Here is a 23307-nt window from a genome sequence, read left to right as displayed (position 1 = left end):
AAGAAGGCTGAATGTCAATGACATGTGTCTCTTTGATTTGACTGTAAGAGGAAAATGGTGTGAAATACTGAAGACGGATGTCTCCACTGTAACTAAACAGCACTGCATAAAGTTGCTTAATTTGCTGAAAATAAGTTTTATTTTCTACAGAGCAAACGGGAAGTTTCTGAGAAACAGACGAGGGCATAAAGATCACGAAGAGCACCGAAACAGGAAGGACGCTGTGGAGTCTGAGTGGTGCGTTTATGTAGAGCGTGAGTGTGATTTTGTGACTTTGTGGTCTGCTGCTGTGTTAACATAACTTCTCACAAGCGGAGCACACTTCAGTTCCTCCTGGGCTGCGCGTCTGTCTGCAGGAAACGCATTACACTGCCGGACACCCAGAATGCAGGTAAGGGCGCTTGTTTCGGCAAAGATTCTTGCTTCAGTTCCCCCTCTGTTTCATTTGACGTGTGTACAGAAACCTTAGCTAGAGAGAGACATGTAAAGTTAAGACTAATGAGACCACAAACATCTGCCCAGTCTCATACAATTAGCGGTGAGTCTGTAGAGGGTTTTTTTTTTTTTTGGTGACTGGGGTAAACTGGTTTTAGAGTACACAGGAAAAACAAAAAAAGCAACCGCTAACAGATGAAATATGCAGCATCATGCAATATCGCTAATACTGTAAACCTGTAAAGTGCAAGGTAAAGTGTTAAAAAACAGACAAAGAAATCTAATTTCATGATATCATATATTATTTTTTAGCTGTTTTGGACCTCACAATTACACCACGTGATCTTTACAGGTATGCGTTCATACATTTTCCTACCAGAAACTTGTGATTCAGTGCAGTTGCATTTATACAGCACCCCATGAAACTGTTGCCTTGAGGTGCTTTATATTGTAAGGTAAAGTAAAGTAAGCACTTGGTGATGGTGGGGAAGAAGAGACCTCCAACAGAATCAGGCTCAGGAAGGGGTGGCCATGCTGTGACTGGTTGCAAAGCGATGGGAAAAAAGACCAAAAAACAGGATAAATAATTCAATGTAAATATTAATACATGTTTAGCTATAAATGCATGGGGAGTGGAAAAGAAGTGCACAGTGCATCATGGGAAGTCCCCCAGCAGCCTGAGGTATAGCACACATCTATACCACCTACTAAACAGTGGAACATGACGCCCACAGAGATGTTGTATACTCAACTTTGGTATCAACATATTCATGATCAGCATGTCCAGGATATCTTTGCCTTGTCTTCACAGAGATGAAACGCAGTGTAAATGCTGAGGACAAGTGAAGTTTAAATATCAAAACAGAACTCGGACCAGGAAGTCCGCTTAGCCTACTTGCAAGGTCAGCAATTATAAAATGTCTTGCTATAGCAACCATGATTTAAGGCATGCTTAACACAAAAAGTCTTTGTAATCTTACAGGAAACACACACACAGAAAATCAGTGTTTCCTGTAAATTATGCTTGCTAATTAAGGAAAGACATCAGACTGTCTCTAAAACCTACAGACTCTCCTACTACCTGCACACTAACAACTGAATTTACATAATTTACACAGAAGTGACTGGACAGTACATGGAGACTTCTGCACACTACTATGACACATGAATTACCACCCCCGTTAGAAGTGAAAGGTTAAACCTGAAGTTTCCCCAATAACTTATACAGAACTGTGATGCCCCTCCCTGCCCTATCCTATTTGTGTGAATGTGTTAATATTCATGAAACCAACATCCACACTGTGATATAAATGAATACATAACTTCATTTCCTCTTCCTTTCTGTTTGTGTGAGTGTATCTAACATCAGACAGCTGACATGAGAAAGTTGTCAGCTGCTGCAGGTCTCTCTTCCATCCTGTCTGGCAGCAGTCTTCTTTGCTGTTTGCTAGTTTTGCTAGTTTTGCTAGTTTTGGGTAAATACCTAATTTTCTACTTAAGCAAAGCTTCTTGCCACATACCATGCGCACATTTAAGATGAATGGGGGCTCATCCCGGATATTCACACCACGTTAGTGTTTGGGTCATTGTTGAAAACCACCTTTCCTTGCCGTTGCTAAATGCTAAATTAGGTAGAATGGCTTTCTTGGGTCAGGCTTAACATTTTGTTTCGATGTGTTATTTGAAGCAACTGTTGAGTTAAGTTTAGTTGTGGTAAAAGAGCAGCTTAAGTTCCTATTTTTGTTCCTATTTTTGTTTGGTACATATACTCATCTGTTCTCTTTTATAACCACATAAGTTCACGAGTCATGTATTCCTTTAGTAGGTTTACTTGAAGTGAGCTTTTAATGCTGGTAAAACTGGTGTGTAAATACCCGTCATGCATATCTGTCCGGAATCAAGGTTTGGGATTAGTGTGGGTGGATTACCTGGGACTTGTTGTTTTTGTTTGTTTGTTTTTCATTTTACATTGAATATATGGTTACCCTATTCAAGAAAAAGAAAACTATTTAATGCTCACGTTCATGGTCTTCATGCCTTTATTACTCCAGCATAGCTCTCCTCACTTACCTGTCTCACCTACCTGTCACTTCCTCTGTGGCCTGGCTGTGGCTGTGTCCCAATTCAGGGTCCCAATTCACGCTTGAAGTACGCGCACTACGCGTACTACGTACGGTGCGTACTATAAGTACGAGAAGTGCGGAAGTGAGAGGCTTGTGAAATGGGACGTTCCAGCCTTCGTCGTGCTGTTCAGGTTGCCTAACAACCATGATACTAACCGCGAGAAACGTTACATACAGCTTTGTGTGACAGAAATGAAGGAGAAAAAATGTTTTGTTGGTCATTCATTTTTGTCATGACATCACTTTGATTAGTTGAGTATCTGAGGCTGAAACCACAGGACTGTAAAACATGATTGTTGGGCTTCATTCCTGTACTGAACAGTCATTTCAAGATTAGTTAAATGGGTCATACTGGGCAGAAAGTATACAAACACATAACATCCTTATAGCCTATGGAGCCAGTTGTTTCTTGGCTCTTTCCTTCTCGAGGAAAATACTTTAAATAACACAAATAGAAATTAAGAAATGAACAAATAAACCCTAAACTAATATTCTTATTTCAGAGCTTATCCCAGGGTTAGGGATAATACTGATGAAGACTTACACCTGGTAGTGACATAAATTTTGGATAGAAAAGAGACAGAATTTATTCAAAACATAGACAAAATTCAAAACCTTTGCCCACTGGGGCAACAGGGGCCAAACTTCACTTTGAGTGAAGTTTGGCTCATGTGAGAAGAGAGCAGCATTAGTTCCTATTTTTGTTTGGTTCACATGTTTTTTTGTTCTCTATTGTAACCACATAAGCGTATGAGTCGTGCATTTCTTTGGTAGGTTGACTTTGGGTGTTAACTTTCTGTGCTGATAGAATTGCAGAGCATTAATGTTAGTAATATGAGAGCTAAGATTATATCACAGATGTTACAGAGTAAAATGTCCCAGTTGGGAAACTTGCCATGCAGATAATGCAGCATACGAAACGCACTAAATACCCCACTCTGTCAGTATAAATATACTAAAAAAGGTCAGAAAAACACAGAAAAATGACTCTATTAGTGCCACCTTTGAGGGGGTTAAACAAGCAAACCCCAAGGACGGTAAGGGTCCACAATGGCACTCTGCACCTTTGAGATGGTCCAAATTTCAGATATGCTGAAGGTTATCATGGTGGCACCTCTGATCGCATTGCACAGGTCGACTTTTTTTCTAGTTTGTTTTGAAACCAACAAATAAAAAAATGAAAGTTTACGAAAACAAAAAAGGAAGAAAACGTTGCTCTGATGGCTTTTGTGACAGATGCTCTTCAGTGGGGTGGGTAGAAGTCCAACAACAAAACCCAAACCCTTGCGAGCATAACAGCTCAAGCATTGTGTCTACAGGTACAATTATGTTTTGAGATGATTCTTCAAGCAGTCTGGCAGAAAAACTATCAACATGCATCATTTCTAAGTCATCACTGATCCTAATAAAAGTAAAAAAAAAAAAAGAAAGTTTTATCTTATGACAAAGTGCCTTGCTTGTTCTCTGCTGTTATTAGAATACCACAAATTATCTGTCAAGACTTCCTGAAACCTGTTTTTATAGAAAATGAAAGGGCAGACTCAACAAAGAAAGAATGAAACAGTCTCATCTGTATGAGTTGATCAAAAGAGACAGAAGAGCAGCTCAATGATGTTGTTTATTCTAAAATTAGTGCCAAAACCGAACATCAGAGTGTGCAGATAAACCAGCAAACAGTGGAATTGGGACAGCATGATTTAAAAACATTTGCACTACCCGGGCTTTTGTATTTTCAGGACACACTGGGATCTACAGAGAAGATCAGGAGTCTGTTTGAAAACTCATAAATACCAAATCAGGAAACCAAAAGTGGCTGAAGATAGGATGACCACTGCACCGAGGCTCTGTGGGTTTCAGCCTGCTGCTCACAGCTGCAGGCAGCCAGGCAGCGTGGGACATTTGACAAATGTGACAAAAATATACAAATTTACTTAACTGCTTGTTAGGTAAAACTAAAATAAGTTTCAATCAATAAAATAATGTTAAAAGTAAATTAAAAATGGAAATACAGGAAGATAAACTGCAAGAAGAACAGACAATAAAAATCTGTCTAAAAAGATAAATGTATAATTTAATAAGGAGCTGAATAAATAAAAATGCATATACAATAAAATAAAGGTCAACATTTTAAAACAATAGAGGTAAAAATAAATACAGGTGAATAAGTTAAATATTGTACATTAAAGTGTCTCAGGTCTTATAGCTGAAGAAATAACTCAATAAATCCAATAAAGCAAGCAGCTCTGAAATTAGTAAAAATAGTTGTCCAGTTGTCTGAGTACATGTGAGGCCCCTAGGGAGCGTCATTGTTGGTTGGCTCCTCCCTCTGATCTGAAGATCTGAACCTGTAACCTGCCTTCCTCCTTCTCCTGCAGAGTCTGCAGCCATGAGTCGGCGTCGGGTTTCGGTCAAAGACCTGGGGGCGGTGGACTGTCAGGGCTGGCTGCACCGGAAGAAGGAGAGCCGTAGCTTCCTGGGAAGCAGATGGAAGAGATACTGGTTTGTCCTGCAGAGGAGCTCTCTGTACTGGTACAGTGACGAGATGGTGAGCCACAGTTATCTCACAGTTAAGCCCTACAGCTCAAACAACGTGCAGTAAAATTCAGGTCTGACATGTGCGATTAGCATCAGAAAATCTGTTCCCGGTTTGCGGAGCCTTTGCAAAACATGAAGGAGCACTGTATTCCTAATCTTGGACTCTATTAGAGTAGCTTTGCATGATTCATAGTTCAAAATAATCCTTCTTTATCTTATACTCCTCATTTGATCCTCTGTCCTTATTTGAGGAGCCCACCCTACCTTGAAGCTAGCTTGATTCTGATTGGTTGCCCCTCTTAAAAAGGTTTAAAAAGAAGTAGGGTGGGGCTTTTGGTGTCTGAGTTGACCATATTACCTAACTCTGTGACATCACGCAGAGATAAAAAGTAGACCTAAATATCTGAGTGCTGAAGCTCACGATGTTTAGCTGTACACACAGTGACCTCGTGAAACTTTCGGATACAATGTGTCAGACAATTGCATGAAAGTTGCTCCAAAAGCCATGAACATGCCCAAGATATCTAGTTTAATGGCTTTAAAAAGTGGAGGGGAGCTCTAAATAGATTTTAAGTGGGTGAGTTATGCATGAAAATAACCTTTGCAGATGAAGTCCAAACTGTTGTTGAAGCAGGTTTTAACATGGGAGTCTGTGGGGCCTGACTCACTGTTGAAGTGAGCCTTAGAGGAAGTGCTGCCTGTGTGTGACACACATGACATCTTTTAGAAAAATAAATAACTAAATTACGTGGTTTTGAAATTTTTTAAGTTTCTACTTTGATACAAAAACATTAATATTCCATATAAATGGGTTTAAATAGAAACATTTCTTATATGTTAAAAATCATATGTTAATCCCTTTATCTCTGTGAAGCTGTAAATTTAAATAAGCATATAGTCAAACCACACTAAGACACAAAGTAGGTTAAACTGCAACCAAACAGACAGATAGAGCACAGTCCACAGCGATGTGCATCCTCTGGCTCTGACCACTGACACTTTGCTGAGATCACACAGGAACCTGAGATACAGACACGTTGTTTTCTGCAGACTTCACTGCATTAAAGTGTTTCTCATCAGGTTTTCTGAGCTCTTTTTGCTCCTCTCTGCAGGCTGAGAAAGCTGATGGATTCATCAACCTGTCAGGCTTTACCATCGAACAGGCCAAAACCTCCAGGAAGAAATAGTATGATATGTTTTTTTTTTTTATTTTCCCCTCTTAAACCACAAGACTTACTCAGCTGTTTGTGCACCCTCTGTTGCTAAAGCATCTTAAAAAAATGTCTCAGTGGTGAGAAATCCGCTGCAAGGCATTTGTTTTCCATATCTTCACCAACTGCTTTATATAGCGCATTGAATTTATCATTACTTTGCTCTGTGTTGTGTTTCAGTGTCATAACAGCCAGTCATCCTAATGTAGTGACGATTACTATTGGTGCTGAGAGCTACATAGAAATGAATAAGTGAGTACTTTTAACCCATTTTTATTATTTTATCATATGTAATTTTTAAAAAGTTGACCGATTCTGCTTCTCTTTATTTCCTGTCATTGACTGCGTACAGTTACAAGAATGAATTCTTCTATAAAATATGACTTTTGACAGTTTTTATACACTTGGTGCTGAATGATGTTATAGAGATTTGGATAGAGATGCCCCTCCCATCTACTGTTTAAACCTTACACATGGAGCAGCCAATCAGAGGTTGGCTTAAAGGGGGTCAGTTCAGTCTGGTAATGCATGTCATGCTGGAAATCAGCATCTTAGGCCCACTCCGAGGGTTTATACCAGCAGAAAATGTCATTATAACATAACTTTTCAAACTGATCCACATAAGGCAGGAACTGTTGAGATTTTGCAGACATGCTTGTCTCAGAATGTCCTCTCCTAACTTTAGTGCCTCAGTCTTATAGAAAAGAGTGAAGCCTCGAGTTAGTGACATTTGCACTTCAGCCAGTGGTGGCTGAGAAACTTTACTCTGAACTAATAAGTATCACTATTCTGTGTCAGAAAGTACAGTCATTTCCTCTTCCCGTCCTTTTAATGTCATCTTTCTTTTTATTGATTCATTGCAGTACACCGTGTAGTATGTTGCATGTTGTGTGTCATTTGTAGAGTATAATGCAGTGCGTGTGTCCAGGTGGATCAGTAAACTGACAGAAGCAGCTGAACTAGATGAGGCAATCAACAGTGAAGGTGAGAGGATTAAAAATACCAAAATGATGAGGGTGACACAGCTGCAGTCTGAAGTTTTCACACACTCATGAGCGTGACTGTCAGGGTAACTCTGGCTTTTAATAATGTCTTTGAACTCTTCAAATCAAACATAACATTATGACCACTGACAGGCGACATGAATAACCCTGATCATCATGGTGGCAACTGTTAGTGGGTGAGGCACATACGGGTGAACATTTTGTTCTCAGAAACTGGCAAACATAAAGATTTGAACAACACGGGCCAAACTGTCATAGCCAGACGTCTGGGACAGAGCATCTACAAACCTGCAGCTCTTGTGTGATGCTTCTAGTCTGCAGCGGTCAGTTTCTGTCAAAAGGGTTCCAAGGAGGGAACAGTGGTGGACCAGTGACAGGGGCCAAGGCTAAATTATGCACGTAGGGAGCAAAGGCTGGCCTGTGTGGCCAATCCAGCAGACAAGACGTTGTAGCTTAAATTCCTGAAAAAGTTTATGCTGGTTCTGATAGAAAGGTGTCAGAACACACATGGTCTGCATAGTTACAGACCAGTCAGGGTGCCCATGCTGGCCCCTGTCAACCACAAAAAGTAAAGAAGCCTGCAAATTCTTCAACATTGCCTCAACTCTACATTTGAAACTTGTTGAAACTGACACATTTGGGTTCTCCTGTGGGACAATGATCCCAAAAACATTAAAACTGATTAAATCAAATTAACATTAAGCTTTTAGAATGGCCTTCCCAAAGCCCTGACCTCAGCCCTAATTAAAATATGTGGATACACTCAAAAGCTCAAAAGTCCTGTTTTTTCAGAGTCATTAGAGATGTGTGCTGTGCAATCCTTCCACTGTGGAAAAAGAACTGTGCAGAGAAATCATTAATGCCAAAAAATACCATGACATACTCACGATGAGTGTCTGTAAACTTCTGACCACAGTTACTTCCCACTAACATATCTCTCTTACTACAAACTTTTCACACACTGTGCACCATCTTCTTTTCTTTGATTATCCCAGCTTTCCTTTCCATCTTTACACATTTGGTTTTCTAAAATTTCTTTGCTCATTCCTGTCCCTTTCACCCACCTTCCTTTTAAAGAAGGAAGGTGGTATTTATATATGAAATAAATTATATAAATATATGAAAAGGGTATTTTTCCCTTTTTCATATATTTTTTTTCCTTGAAACACTTCCTCTCCCTTTCCCATTGCTACATCTTCCTTTCCAGTTTTCATTCCTTTTTTCCCATTTACCCTTTCCCTTACCCTTTCTCAGTTTTTCCTTCTTTTTCATTTTTTTCTTTAAATCATTCTTTCACTCTGATTTTCATCACCTCTTCACATGTGTCTTCCCATTTCTTGTCTCATGTTATCTCTTTCACTGATCTGTTGGTCCTCTAGTTTTGTTCACACGTCATCTATTTATTTTTTGCTTTGCTGCTTTCCTTACATTGTCTCTATTTATGCATGTGTGTGCAGAGCGCTACAGTGAGGGGAGTGATCAGGATGAAGAAGACTTGTCGTTTTCTTCTCTTGACTCTCAGCTGGATTCAGTGGCCACCCAAAATGTAAGTAAATGCATGAAGTCCATAGAAAAGAGCTTAATGTGAAGGTAAAATAGGCACTAGCCACACCGTAGATGGGGTAATACATGTGGGAACAAGTGGTCTTTGGGCTGCAGCATTTTTAGCTGCAGTACCACAAATGACCACTGAGGAAAACTCTGTTTGTTCAGGCTGTTGTATTGATTTTGATTGATTCGATTTGAAACCATAGTTGGTAACACCAGTTTCTGAAATACCTTGGCATTAGTTTGGGGTGTCATCATGATGCCCATCTTTATGTACACTGATCAATAACATTAATACAAGCTGCACTCTGTGCATGATGAGGCCAAAGAAGCTCTAACCTGTGATGTCACATCCACCGGCACAAGCCGTTGTTTTGGTGTTGTTTAAGCCAGTGGTGCATCTCTCAATTTTGTGTAAGACTGTGTCGGTTTTCTAACCCCAACCCTTTCTGAAAACAAAAAAACCTCAAGCTCTGTGATTAGTTTGCGTTCAGTTTTGACTTCCTGTAACAGCGCTGATGTGGAACTTTTGACTGAATGGGAAAACCTATTGTTCAGAAAGATACTGTGGTGGGTACGCACGCTGTAAATGCTGGTTTAAATGGTAGCTGTGGCTATATCACCATCAGTATTTGAAGCAACCTGTGCTGGTGTGTGTATTGGGGCACTAAGAGCTTCTACCCAGCTCCTAGGCCTTGTTCCAGATTCAGATCTTCATCTGGAATTCCCTCTCAATTTGGATTTCCTATTCATAAAGTTGGAGCAGCCCAACTAACCCAAAGTTAACAGTGGCAGCAGTGAATGATACATGATTGGCTCTACCTCTCTAAGAACCGAAACAAGTCCTTCTTTTCCAACCTTGCATTCACTGTAATTCTCTTCCTTTAATAATTCCTCCAACCCTCACAGAATCCCAGCTCGAACTTCACTTAATTATTCCGGCACACTGATTTCAGATAATCTCAGGATCTTGGCAAGAAAAGCGACTTCTTTGAGTTTCTTTAAGTCTTTACTGTACATCTTTGCTGATTTGATGAAAGCTGGCATAACCTTTACATTTGTGTGCTCCTTTTCTTTCCCTGATGCCTTAGAGCATAGGTGTCAAACTCTGGCCCGTGGGCCAAATTTGGCCCGCAGCCTAATTACATTTGGCCCGCGAAGCCATACCAAATTACTATTAGAGCTGGCCTACTGGTATTATACAGCTAATATATATATTGTTTAGTATTAAGCTTTGCTTGTTCCATATTCAGTTTTCCAGCAAAAAATTGAAAAGATTTTTTTTCAATAAATATTAATGTTAGCCCGCGACTTTGTTCCAGTTTTGAATTTTGGCCCACTCTGTATTTGAGTTTGACACCCCTGCCTTAGAGGGAACAGTTTCTGCCCGCTGTTGGTGGGTCCTGATTACTCTAAGTTTCTTCCAGATGGTAGTGTCAGCATAGGATTAGTTAATGGTCTGTGTGCGTGGGCCTCCCGTAAACTTCAATGTTAAGGTTTCCATTCTCCTCAATGTGCACAGCACAGTCCAGAAACAGCAAATTATTATTATCCTTTGTTATATCACTGAGTTGACCTGAACAATGATTCACGTGAACAATTGGTGTCATCCACGTATCTGTACCAGAGGCTAGGTAAAATGGAGAGAATGTTGTCTCCGGGAGTTTAGCTGATTTGATTTAGAGCGGCAAGGTATGGTGGGTGTGTTCCGGTTAAAGAACACGGAGGCAGCTTCCAAGTTTAGGAGATTTATTCAGCTGTGGTCTGTAGTAATGATACATAAAGCAACTATCAGTACAGCACACATAAAATATTCAACATGTCTAGACATTATTCTAGCACAGAGATAGCACAAGGAACTGTATTCAACACTCACATCTATAACAACTTCAACAATTACACAAGATTTATAATTAGCATTAACTAGCTTAGTAGCTTACATAGCATATTAGCGTATTAGCATAGGATAACATTAGCATAGCCACGAGGGAACAAATGCACACAATAGCAGCTGACATACACAACATCATGTAAACAGAACCCACCTTCTGGCATTCACACACAGCAATAAACCAAAACCCACGAGATACTGGTGAGAAGACACAAGGAAAAATGCTGGCTATCAGCAGCTACAAAGGCAGACTAGCAGCACACGGCACAGAGTGGTGCATTCAAGGAGCGTCAGCATAGACATGGTGAGTTCAATGACGTAGGACATATCAAATTCCACAGCGCAAACACTATCTATCGACCAACCACAACACTTCAACCAAGCAAATAACGTGTAAACAGTGGGCTTTCTAACACAGCCGCCCCCGACTGTCTGCACAGACAGTCGAATCCAAGGTAGAAAGGTCACTCAGGTACGTGGATCCTTATCATCTTCAAGCATAGGGAGTGAGACCAAGCGGGCTACTGGTCGAATATACGTTCGATCTTTGACCTTAACGGCAGCAGTCCGGATGCGTCCATCAGGAGAAGTTTCTCACCTTTGATATAATCCTCTGCTTCACTGTGCGAACTTGAGTTTGGGTCAGCCGCCCCATGTAGGGACCGCACTGTTGTCTTCATGAGATCCTTCCAGGTGGAGAATATGCTGATTTCAGGAAGTTGAGGGCAGGAGTCAACCCTAACCTGTCCACAGAAATATGATTTCTTCAGCTCACCATCCTCTGGCTCTGGATATGCTGGTGGGCTGGTCGGCCAATGATCCTCGGATCGACGTAAAAACTCAGGGCCTTGGTGCCACCGGTGTGGTCGTGACAGCTCCTTCAAGGTCTTGCCCCGGGTAATGTCATCAGCAGGGTTATTCGCGCTATCCACATATCTCCAGGTGCTCCCATCTGTAAGACTCTGGATCTCTGCCACCCGCGTGCCCACAAAAACTTTATAGCTGCAAGATTCTGACTTGATCCAGTGGAGAACGGTAGTAGAGTCCGACCAGAGAATAACCTTCCGAATGGGCAGCGTGAGCTCAGCTTGAAGGAGACCAGCTAGTTGTGCACCAGTGAGAGCGGCACTTAGCTCCAACCGTGGCATGGACAACTGTTTCTTTGGAGCCACTCGGGATCTAGCCATTACAAAGGCAACATAGACTTCCTTCTGAGCAGTTTCTGTCCGCAGGTAAGCGACAGACCCATATGCTCTCTCGGAAGCGTCACAAAAGATGTGAAGGTCTCTGCTCGAAGCAGACGAATCAGCAGATGCTGGTGCATAACATCTGGGGATTTCCATCTGGATAAGATCCGGAATCTCCTTTTCCCAGGCAAGCCATCTGTCACGAAGGCTAGGTGGCTGGATCGGGTCGTCCCAGCCGAGCTGCTCCTTCCAAAGATCCTGTACCAGAATCTTGGCCCGCGTGGTGAACGGCACTATATAACCTAGCGGATCATACTGACACGCAAGTGTTTTGTAGACGTTTCTCAGTGTGGGTTCAGTTCTCTTCCCCAGTCGATGTCTGTATTTGAAGGAGTCACGAAGGCAATCCCATGTCAATCCCAGAGTTGGCTCCCACAGGTCCGTGCTAGACTGAGAGAGCCATAGGTCACTACTCTCAGATCTGACATTGGATGGAAGATGTTCAATGACAGCAGGGATGTTGCTGGCCCATTGACGTATCTCAAAGCCCCCAGTGTGAAGCAGCTGGCGCAGACTGTCGACTAGGGCCTTAGCTTCCTCTTGGGAGTGGGTGCTGCGGAGGCAGTTATCCACATAGAATGACTGCTCTACACAATTGACGAGGTCATGATTGGAACTACAAGTGTCCCGGACGTGCTGCTGCAATGCATAGATGGCACAGCAAGGACTGCATGTAGTGCCAAATGGTAGCACTTGCCATTCATAGATCTTCGGCTCTTCATTCCTCTTCATGTCCCGCCAGAGGAAGCGCAGCACTGGTTTGTCTTCTGGCAACAGGCGTATCTGGTGGAACATACCTTTGATGTCGCCACTCACAGCAACTGGATACTGTCGAAACCGAAGAAGAACTCCTAGCAAAGATGGACCTAGGGCAGGTCCAGGGAGGAGAATAGAGTTGAGGGACTTCCCTTCGTACTGGAAAGAATAGTTAAAGACGATCCTGTCCTTGTTATTGTGTCGCACCATGTGGTGAGGTATGAACCAGGATTCTGCAGTGGTTCTAGCTATCTCATGTGGCACCACAGCTACATAGCCCAACTTCTCTAGCTTCTGAATCTCCTGACAATACACTTCAGCGCGTTGTGGGTCTTTGACAAGTCTCCTCTCTGTACTGCGCAGACTTGGTAAGACTGCTTCCATAGGAGCTTGAAGCGTGGCGGAGTTGGCGCGACGAAGCAGTGGTGTGGCATACCTCTGTGTCCCATCGACAGTGACCCTGATGGTGGATGTCTGGAGTAGGTTCAGAGCTTGCTGATCTTGCTTCGATCGGGTTACCTGCTTCTCGCTCACATAAGGCAGCGTATCAATCTGCCAGAGACGCTCAACATTCCTGAAAAGCTCACTGGTTGGCACAACGGTTGTTGTGAACAGGCACTGCTGCTCAGTTGCAGGAGTCTGGTCGATACTGATGGGACCTTGGAGCGACCAACCAAGCTTCGTATGGACAGCGATGGGTCCCCCTGTCGGGCCCAGATGAACTGGTGCTGTAGGTGCCAGGAGATGAGGCATGTCAGAGCCAATAAGCAGCAGAGGTTGAACATGGTCTACCAAAGGCAGAGGTAAGTCACGCAGGTGTTCATAGCGGCGTTGGAGAATCCTCACCGGATAGGAATGTTCTGAGAGACCAAGGGCCTCGGCGGTGAATGCCTTTTGTATATGATACTTCTCCACAGGTTTGTAGGGGGAAGACACTTGGAAGGAGACTGAGGCGCCATGAAGCTGCACTACCTCTTGGTGGACAGTCCGCAGGGTAAGCGTCTCAGGCTCTGAGCTGAGGTTTAAGCGTCGAACAGCTTGTGGTAAAATGATGCTTCGTTCTGAGCCATCATCAAGTATTGCATGAGTCTCCAATGTTTGGTCCCTGTTGTACAGCAAGACCTTTACAACCTTCAGCATCACCTTGGGGGAACGGTTTGGCCTATCCAAGTACACTGTTGTAGTCGGAGCAGTCATCATGAGCACACTCTTCTGGATCTGCTGGACAGCATCATGCAGTACAGTCAGGTGTTGCTCTCTGCAGGTATTACAAGGTCGTTTGAGGGTGCAAACCTCTGGCTGGTGAGTTCTTCCACATTTCCAGCACCGCTGTTCATCAGTTAACCACCTCACCATCTGGTCGGTGGTCAGTTTTTTAAAGTCTACACAAGCGTTCAGGAAATGTTCCTTATTCTCACAGCGCGGACAGTATGGTTTTGGTCTGGATGAGGACTTTGGTCGGAAAGAACTCCCTTCTGCGCTGGGGTTTTCCCGGGAAGTCAGGAAGAAGGCTGTAGATTTCTCCTTTGGTGTATGGGGAAGACGCTGGTCTTTCTTTGTCAGCTTATAAGCTTCAGGACTATAGAGTGAAGCAGCTCTACCTGCAATGCGCTTCGCTTGGGATTTCATCTGCAGCCAGGAACTCAGATCAGGCAGGGTATAGGTTTGGTCAGTACCTGTCCGAAGAATGCCTTGGTTCAGGCAATGCTCTACAAACCCATCGCGATAACTGGGTGGCATCTTACTCAGTAGTCGGTCGACATGAGACCCACATCTTAGCTCAAAGCCGTTCTGGCCCTCCAGTGTCCTAAGCATTCCTACTAGAGATTGGATAGACAAGGCAAATGCATCAAAGGCTTCTGCGTCGCCGAATTTGATAGCTGGAGCATTCAGAATTGTGCCCAATTCACTTTGGACGAGCTGACGGGGTTGCCCATACTTGCCCTGCAGGGCGTGCATGGACATGGTGTACGGCGTTGGGTCGTGCATGTATGCCTTAGCTAGCTGGATTGCACTAGGTAGCCGTAGGTGCCCAAGCAGCACTTGATATTTATACTGCTCATTCAGGTGTGGATGACTGTTCAACAGGTTGTCAAGGGCCATTTTCAATAAGGCAAAGTCACTTTCACGGCCACTCTCAAAGGAGGGAATCATAGGTTTGGGAATGCCATAACCTGTGGCGAGGAAAGGGTACGCATTAGCTGTCGGTAGTTGATGTAGCTCGGACTTAGTCTGGGTGGGAGTGCAAGATGACTCTGCTTTGGCAGGGTTGGTGCAGGCTGCACAAGCGTACTGCGATGGCTGAACTGAGAATGGAGTAGATGCCTGGTAAGAGGTATCAGGTGCAAGGGTAGTAGACCGAGGTCCAGCTGGAACAGTTGGGTGCAGCACTTGGGGCATGCATTGAGAATGCAGTGGATGCGAGGCCATGGTTACTGGAGGTGGAGCTACCACGGGCGCTGGAGGCTGAGTCACGGTAAATGTTGAGGGTGGAGCGCCTAGCGGTAGAGGAGGCTGACCCACAGGACCGACTGAAGGTAGAGCTGCATGGGAGCTCGAATTACTATTCTCCGATGGGCATGGTGAGACTCTGGAACCACTGGGTTCTTGTGCTTTCTCTTTAAGGAGAGAAGTAACCATCTTGGCTATCTCCAGCTCGTTTACCCTCTTCTTTAGCTGTCGTCGCCTCTCCAGCTGTCTGTTCAGCGATTCTTGGGTTCTAATGGCTTCTTCTTGTAGCTGCTGGGCCTCTCTGGCTTGAGCTTGAAGTCGTTGACATCCATATTCGACTTGTTGATCCTCTTCCAGGTGCTGTTGGAATTCCTCAAGTTCCATCTGCTTTACTCGCTCTTCGAGCTGGGCTGTTTCCAGGTCTGAAAATGCGTGGGAAGGGAATCTGCTTATCGACGAGCGTGATGCCCTTGTGGACCTGGAGCTGGAGCTCTTCTGGGATGAGCGTGTTTTACCACTATGTGAACACTGGGAAGCAGTAGCCGGTTGCATGGTTTGAGTTTGTCCCTCAAGAGGGAGTGTTGAAACCTCATAATCGTGGTAAGCAGGTGGCTGTCGCTCTCTCTGTGAAACACGTGGGGGTGCTGAGTCAGCCTGGACATCTGTCTGTTCCATACCTTAATCAGTACTCTAATCCGGCTCGAAGGACCATAAAATGGAGAGAATGTTGTCTCCGGGAGTTTAGCTGATTTGATTTAGAGCGGCAAGGTATGGTGGGTGTGTTCCGGTTAAAGAACACGGAGGCAGCTTCCAAGTTTAGGAGATTTATTCAGCTGTGGTCTGTAGTAATGATACATAAAGCAACTATCAGTACAGCACACATAAAATATTCAACATGTCTAGACATTATTCTAGCACAGAGATAGCACAAGGAACTGTATTCAACACTCACATCTATAACAACTTCAACAATTACACAAGATTTATAATTAGCATTAACTAGCTTAGTAGCTTACATAGCATATTAGCGTATTAGCATAGGATAACATTAGCATAGCCACGAGGGAACAAATGCACACAATAGCAGCTGACATACACAACATCATGTAAACAGAACCCACCTTCTGGCATTCACACACAGCAATAAACCAAAACCCACGAGATACTGGTGAGAAGACACAAGGAAAAATGCTGGCTATCAGCAGCTACAAAGGCAGACTAGCAGCACACGGCACAGAGTGGTGCATTCAAGGAGCGTCAGCATAGACATGGTGAGTTCAATGACGTAGGACATATCAAATTCCACAGCGCAAACACTATCTATCGACCAACCACAACACTTCAACCAAGCAAATAACGTGTAAACAGTGGGCTTTCTAACACTAGGTGCTGTTCCTTTCCTGTTCCACCTAGCCACTTCCACTTCCTCCATACAAAGGTTGGCTAGAATGGGTAACACTGGGGAGGTCATGGCGCACACATGTCCTGATAAAGACCCACATCCTTTTTCATACCTTGGCACATGATCATTAGTAGGTCAATGAAACTCACAAGCATCATGAAACCAAAAATACAACAAGGAAGATCCAGAGTTGCTGAGCAGCTAGAGTCCTCTATCAGACTATTTTGACATGTTTTCCTGCCAGAACATTTGAAAAGAAGATTCAAAAAGAGATAAAAAGAGATATCATATTTTTATTTAAAATGGTACACTTGCTCAGTTTAAACATTTGATAGGTATGTTCTCCTGATTTCTGAGGGGTTTTTTCCAGTTTCCTACCATATTCCAAAGACGTGTATGGGGTCAGGTTGATTGGTTGTTCTAGCATGCCTGTGAGCGTGAACTGTTTTTTCCCTCTGTGTTAGTCCTGTGACAGACTGACAACTTGTCCAGGTTATATCTCTCACTGGGATAGGGGTTAATCAAGGGTTAATCTTAAATTTAAAATGACTAAAAACACATATTCTGAAACACTTTCTGCCCTTTTCACAGGGAAACCGTCTTCAGCCACCCTGGGAGTCTTTATCCTGCACCTCACTCCCCACCGTCTCATCAATAATCACTGAAAGTAGAAGTAGAACCAGCTCGGCTGGAAGCTCTTTGAGCAAAAACCGAAGACAAAGACCAGTTTCTGAGGGCAGCGGTTGTCTGTCCTGGCTGGACCTCCCCAAGCAGGATGAAACCAGTGGAACACAGACTCCTCCTCTAATTCATGTTAGAGAGGAAAAAGAAGAGGGCACAGTCCAGGGTAAACACCTGCAGCTACACGTGGTTATCATGTCGTCTCCTGCTACTTAACCTTACTGATTTCTTCCTGTTTCCAGAAAAAACGCCAGATGAGATGGAGAGCCTCTACAACCATCTGAAAGCAGCCAGCGTCAATCCAACTGGACAGAATTTTCAGAGGGACTTCAGGGCCTCATTTATCCGGCGATGTAAGAATGAAAAAGTCAATGAAAAGGTTCACCTGGTCCGGATACTCAAAAGCACATTAAAGGTGAGTCTGAACTTTTGTCTTTAACTAAATGCCAAAAAATGAAAGGGTTAGGGTACTCAGTTACACATGCTGTTATCAAGTAGCAGACCCTGGGGCTGAAATGTCAAAGGGCCATCATTCATCAGCTGATGGAGGAATCCAAACAGCGTGTTGATTCCTCTAATGGCTGCTTCAGCCTGGCTCCAAAAGTGAGTCAATCCCAAAAGACGTGTTAAAGTGTCCAATTTTACAGTCGAAATTATCATGTTTACAGCCAGTTTAATATAAGAAGTTAAACCACATACTTAGATAATATCAAACAACAAATTCTTTATTTATCCCAAAATTTGGAAAAAATTACTGTGTAACACCAGTCAATTACATAGAAATACACTTACGAATATGATACAGTAAGGAGCTATTCTTGAAAATGAATCCAGGTATCATGGTGGTAAGGATTGTCTGCACCTGTCCTTGAAGCAGCAGAGCTGTAACAGATGTTAGTGTTCGGCTACATGTGTGGTAAGTTGTGCAGAGGGTGTTCAGGATCCTTTATTGTTAATTTAGTTTGGTTGGTGATCAATAATTAATGGTACTCATGGCCATTGATCAGTGGTCTTTGATCAATGGCCAACTGTAATGTTGAATTGCTAAGCTATCAGCTAATGCTAGCTGTCCTGCATAATACAGGGTCAATCGATGTTGACATGCAGACTGACTATCTAAGAAATCCCTAGATTTTTATTTAAGGAGACTACTTCTGTGACTGCCTCTGACTTTATTAATAATAATATCTCCAAACTATTGCTCCAGCCTGAGCTGTTTTCTTGTAGCAGGCTTAAACAGTTTCTTTTCTTCTGTAAAACTGGACATTTTAACAAGGGAGTTAATGGGAACTGACCCGCTTTTGGGGACACCCTACACTAAACATTAGCGTAATCTACACCCTGTTTGGATTCCTCCATGAGCTGATGCCTGATGGAGGATCACCGCATGTTTCTAACACTCGTGTTTTTCAGGCTAAAGAGTCCGAGCTGCTGGCTTTGGAGAAGATCCTGAATGAACCAAATCTCACAGCGCTTATGTACAGGGAGTGGAGACTCACCAACACCATCCTGCTGCAAGATATCCTTCAGCACAACCAGGAAGCAGAGGGTGCCACAAGCCCAGACGGGATAGTGTCTGAGATTTTAGAGCTGCCCAACACTGCTGTACAGTAACATTATGAAGTCTGAAAGACACTGAAAGACAAAAATGTCTAAACCCCACCATCATCCTGTGATGAGGGGAAGTTGGTTCCTACTCTGGATTGAATAACGATGCTACAAGTGTACTCGAGGTTAACTTTTAAATGCTTTTCACCTCACTTCTATTCACGCAGCAGATTGGAATGTTTGCAGGTCTTTAAAGCTTAGGAAACACTGTTTTTAATTTCAAGCCAAAACTTTAATTTGTATTTGATTAATGTTTTTTTTTGACGATTTGCTTTATTTTTGTGGATGTATTTTTTTTTATATATAATTTCTGTTTATTTTATTTAAAAAGAGATGACCTCCACCAAGTAGCTTGTGTGACTTTTTTCAGTTTGTTTCTTTAGCAGGAATACTCCAAAGGAAATGATGGATCTGCATGATGGTTTTATGTGAAATGGGGCTCATTCCAGCTTAGAAGTGACTAAAGTGTTGGATTCAGCAACTTTTGGAAGGATTCTTTGAAATTGGAAAAAAATTGACATGTTGAGTCACAGCTTCACAAATACTTCCATCCATCTTCTTCCGCTTTATCCGGGGCCGGGTCGCGGGGGCAGCAGCCTAAGCAGAGAAGCCCAGACCTCCCTCTCCCCAGCCACCTCCTCCAGCTTATCCGGGGGAACGCCTTGGTGTCAGCCGAGAGATATAATCTCTCCAGCGTGTCCTGGGGCCTCCTCCCGGTGGGACATGCCCGGAACACCTCACCCAGGAGGCGAACCAGGGGCATCCTTGTCAGATGCCCAAACCACCTCAGCTGGCTCCTTTCGATGTGGAGGAGCAGCAGCTCTACTCTGAGCCCCTCCCGGATGGCTGAACTTCTCACCTGTCTCCCATCACTCGCGAACCCGAGATACTTGAATTCCTCCACTTGGGGGAGGAGCTCATCCCCGACCCGGAGTGGACACTCCACCCTTTTCCAGCTGAGAACCATGGCCTCAGATCTGGAGGTACTGATCATCATTCCCGCTGCTTCACACTCGGCTGCGAACCGTTCCAGTGCGAGCTGGAGGCCATCACTCGATGAAGCCAACAGAACCACATCATCCGCAAAAAGCAGAGATGAGATTCTGAGGCCATCGAAGTGAAATCCCTCGGCCACTTGGCTGCGCCTTGAAATCCTGTCCATAAAAATTATGAACAGAATCGGTGACAAAGGGCAGCCCTGGCGGAGCCCACCCATATGGAAAAGATATATATAAATCTTATAAAGTTTGTATCTGTCTTGTGTGAAACTTGTATGAAAAACATACAAGAGTGAAAACAGATATAAGATCCCTTGAAAAATTATATAAATGAAACAATATATGAAAGTGGCCACTTTCATGAGTACATCATATAAGCCTTATATGATTCATTATATGAAGTAGGCCACATCTTATGCAAGTCTTTTATAAGTTTTTTCTATTTGTTTTCCATATGGGCATCATCCGCCCAGGAACGAGTCCGACTTATTGCCGGCAATGCGAGCCAAGCTCTTGCAACGGTTGTACAGGGATCGAATGGCCCGTAGCAATCGGCCAGACACCCCATACTCCCGCAGCACCTCCCACAGGACACCCTGAGGGACACGGTCAAATGCCTTCTCCAAGTCCAAAAAACACATGTAGACTGGTTGGGCAAACTCCCATGCACCCTCAAGTATCCTTGAGAGGATAAAGAGCTGGTCCAGTGTTCCGCAACTGGGTATCTGAGGTTCGACTAGCAGACAAACTCTCCTTTCCAGCATCCTGGCATAGACTTTCCCAGGGAGGCTGAGGAGTGTGATCCCCCTGTAGTTGAACACACCCTCCGGTCCCCCTTCTTAAAGATGGGGACCACCACCCTGGTCTGCCAGTCCAGGGGTACTGCCCCTGATCTCCACGCAACATTGTAGAGGCGTGTCAACCAGGACAGCCCTACAATGTCCAGAGCCTTCAGGAACTCGGGGCAGACCTCATCCACACCAGGGGCTCTGCCACCACGGAGTTGTTTAACTGCCTCAGTGACCTCGCCCCCGGAAATTGGCGGGTCATCCCCGTCATTCCCAGACTCTGCTTCCTCCTCGGAAGACGTGTCAGTGGGATCAAGGAGGTCTTCGAAGTATTCCTTTCACCGCCCGACAAATACTTTTCATGTTTAAATTTCAAAAATCTGGTAGACATTAACTCGGTATATGGGCTGGTTCTTATTCAATGCTTTTTTATCTACTCTTCCTGAGCACTCAAAGCGCTTTATTCAACACGTTCACACATATCCACATCCCCCTTTTTCTATGTCTAAGTGCTTTCTATCTTACATTAACACTGATGGATGCGGGAGCAACTCGGCGTTCAGGATCTTGCCCAAGGACTCCTTGACATGCAGACCGGAGCAGCCAGGAGTCGAACCTTCTATGCCTTAACTTATTGTTGTAAATAAAATATTACAACTAATCTGGATTCAGGAGCCGAGTTCATGCCAGGTGTCCCTTCCAGTTATGAGCAGTGTTAAATTTTACTCAAAGTAAAAGCAAATATTGACGTTTGCAAAGATTTAAATTAATTTTCAGTGAAAGAAGAGGCGGGATCTGTTTATATTTGTTGATACTTTTGTTGTGTAAACAAGTCTGAAGCAATGATTTTACGGCAGGTTGTTTTCTACCTCTGAACTCGTTCACTGCAGTGTCGTCTTGGGGATGTCTCACATTTTTATCATCCAACACAAAAATCCCATTAAAGCTGGGGCTGCGGTCGAATGCTCAGTTTGAATCTGCTCATCATCAAGCTGATGCCTTGATTTAACATTTACAATAATTCAGTTTGCGTTTGTTTTTACATCCAGGTATAGGATACTTTATCATAGGTGTGTTTTGTTTGTCTCTGAGCAGAATGAAATAACACAATAAGAACATGTTGTATTCAGTCATATGACTGCAATACATCTAGAAACTCTAGAAATGCTGTGAAAATATTCTGCTCTCAAACTGGTGGAAATGTAGGAACGGGTTCCCAAAAGGCACCGAAAGTAGAACTGGGTCTAAACCGGTGCTGCATTGGTGAAAGACAGGTTTTAAAGTCTGTTAATATTTTGCTTTTTGCTGTATTTATTGTACATTTGCAGTAAAATGTTTGAAGTTTCTCTTTTTGTTGAGTTGTTTTACGGCACACTGTAGGAACCCAGTACTCACATTTCTCCACATTCAGATTTCAAGTTTGAAAAAGCGATTTCAAAAAACTAGTGTTAGGAGGTTGAGGCTCCAACAACACGCGTTATTAAAACTCCTAGATTTGGCCTCTAGATGTCATCAGATTAAAAACAACCAATATTGGAATCCTGTTTATGATTGAGGGCCACAGCTACAATGCACGCAGGGGCAACATCAGTATTTATAAAGTGTGTGTATGATGTGTATCAGTTCTTTTCCTTTTAAACAGTAAGGTGGCATTTCTTGATAGCAGAAAAAAAGCTGCTGTGACAAAGAAAACTCTGTCAGCATGAAATCTTTGGACTATAATTATACAAAATAAATGCATAAAATTACAGAAAAAGTTCTGAAAGCTCATTGTCCACACGTTTTGCTTTTTGTTCAAATTTAGTGATAAGACAAAAAAAAAAAATTCTGTCATTTAACTACTTTGTGCAGTATGAACGGAGGGAGGTTTTAATCTGTAGGAAAAGCTGTAAAACTGAAAATACAAAAGTCCAAAATTTCTTGTGAGCAGCAGATCAAATAGGTTCATTGTAAATGGCTTCAAGTGCACATTCAGGCCTGTACAACTCATTTAGACATTGAGCCATGGCTCTGTAAACAAGCAGACATGTCTGCCATTCAAATACACTTTTTTGAATATAAAACTATATACAAACTAAACTGTAAATGTAATTCAAAGAAGCTATTTGTATTTAGTTTTCATAAAAGCCTTAGTCATTTTTAGTCATTTCCTACTTGGGAGAACTCAAAGTGTAAGACCTGGACAAGTTTGAAATCTTCTGTCCTCCACAATGAAAAATGGCTCAACATAAAAACGTGTGTCATTATTCTTAAACTCTTTGCAGTCTCCAGTATTACTGAAATGCAGCCAGATGATGCAGATGTTACGTTTTCGCCCGTTCCCCCTCCCAGACAGGCTAGCATTTAAATCTGGGCTCCGATCTGTGTACCTGGCCTGTACCACTACATTCACTGCCTTCGGTCAGCCACCCACCCTTCTTTCCAGTAATGGTATGATCTGAGCTTTTGCGAATAGTGTGCCAATCAAAATAAAATTCTGCTTGCATGGATTTTCGACAGGGCCGAAGATTTTGCTCCCGCATACCGACAGGTTATTAATAACTGACATATATCGTTTAAAAAGCTTAATAGTGCTCCGTTGGTCTCCAACGTGCCCTCTGAGAAGGCAATCAAAGACCACAACCTGCAA

At 43.1% G+C, this 23307-nt stretch overlaps 1 protein-coding gene across 1 annotated transcript; it reads left to right on the top strand.

Annotated features, from left to right (window-relative positions):
- Positions 1-346: 346 nt before the first annotated feature.
- Positions 347-18898, top strand: LOC148098500 (interactor protein for cytohesin exchange factors 1-like). The gene is made up of 9 exons (XM_087852410.1): positions 347-391; positions 4934-5103; positions 6206-6279; positions 6485-6556; positions 7233-7288; positions 8766-8854; positions 17195-17450; positions 17527-17699; positions 18698-18898. The coding sequence occupies exons 2-9, from the start codon at positions 4945-4947 to the stop codon at positions 18896-18898; spliced, it is 1080 nt and encodes a 359-aa protein (XP_087708536.1). The 5' UTR covers positions 347-391; positions 4934-4944.
- Positions 18899-23307: the final 4409 nt, after the last annotated feature.

Source organism: Neolamprologus brichardi, chromosome 15 (assembly GCF_056152115.1).
Source record: "Neolamprologus brichardi isolate AB-2024 chromosome 15, ASM5615211v1, whole genome shotgun sequence".
NCBI classification, from domain to species: domain Eukaryota; kingdom Metazoa; phylum Chordata; class Actinopteri; order Cichliformes; family Cichlidae; genus Neolamprologus; species Neolamprologus brichardi.
Note: the sequence above shows the minus strand (reverse complement) of the source record. Positions and strands in the feature narration are given on the sequence as shown.

Bases quoted from the DNA above. Each gene is read 5' to 3' on its own strand.
- LOC148098500 (XM_087852410.1), top strand. From the start codon at position 4,945: ATGAGTCGGCGTCGGGTTTCGGTCAAAGACCTGGGGGCGGTGGACTGT. The intron at 5,104-6,205 runs GTGAGCCACAGT...TCCTCTCTGCAG, and splicing joins ACTGGTACAGTGACGAGATG to GCTGAGAAAGCTGATGGATT. The intron at 6,280-6,484 runs GTATGATATGTT...GTTGTGTTTCAG, and splicing joins AAAACCTCCAGGAAGAAATA to TGTCATAACAGCCAGTCATC.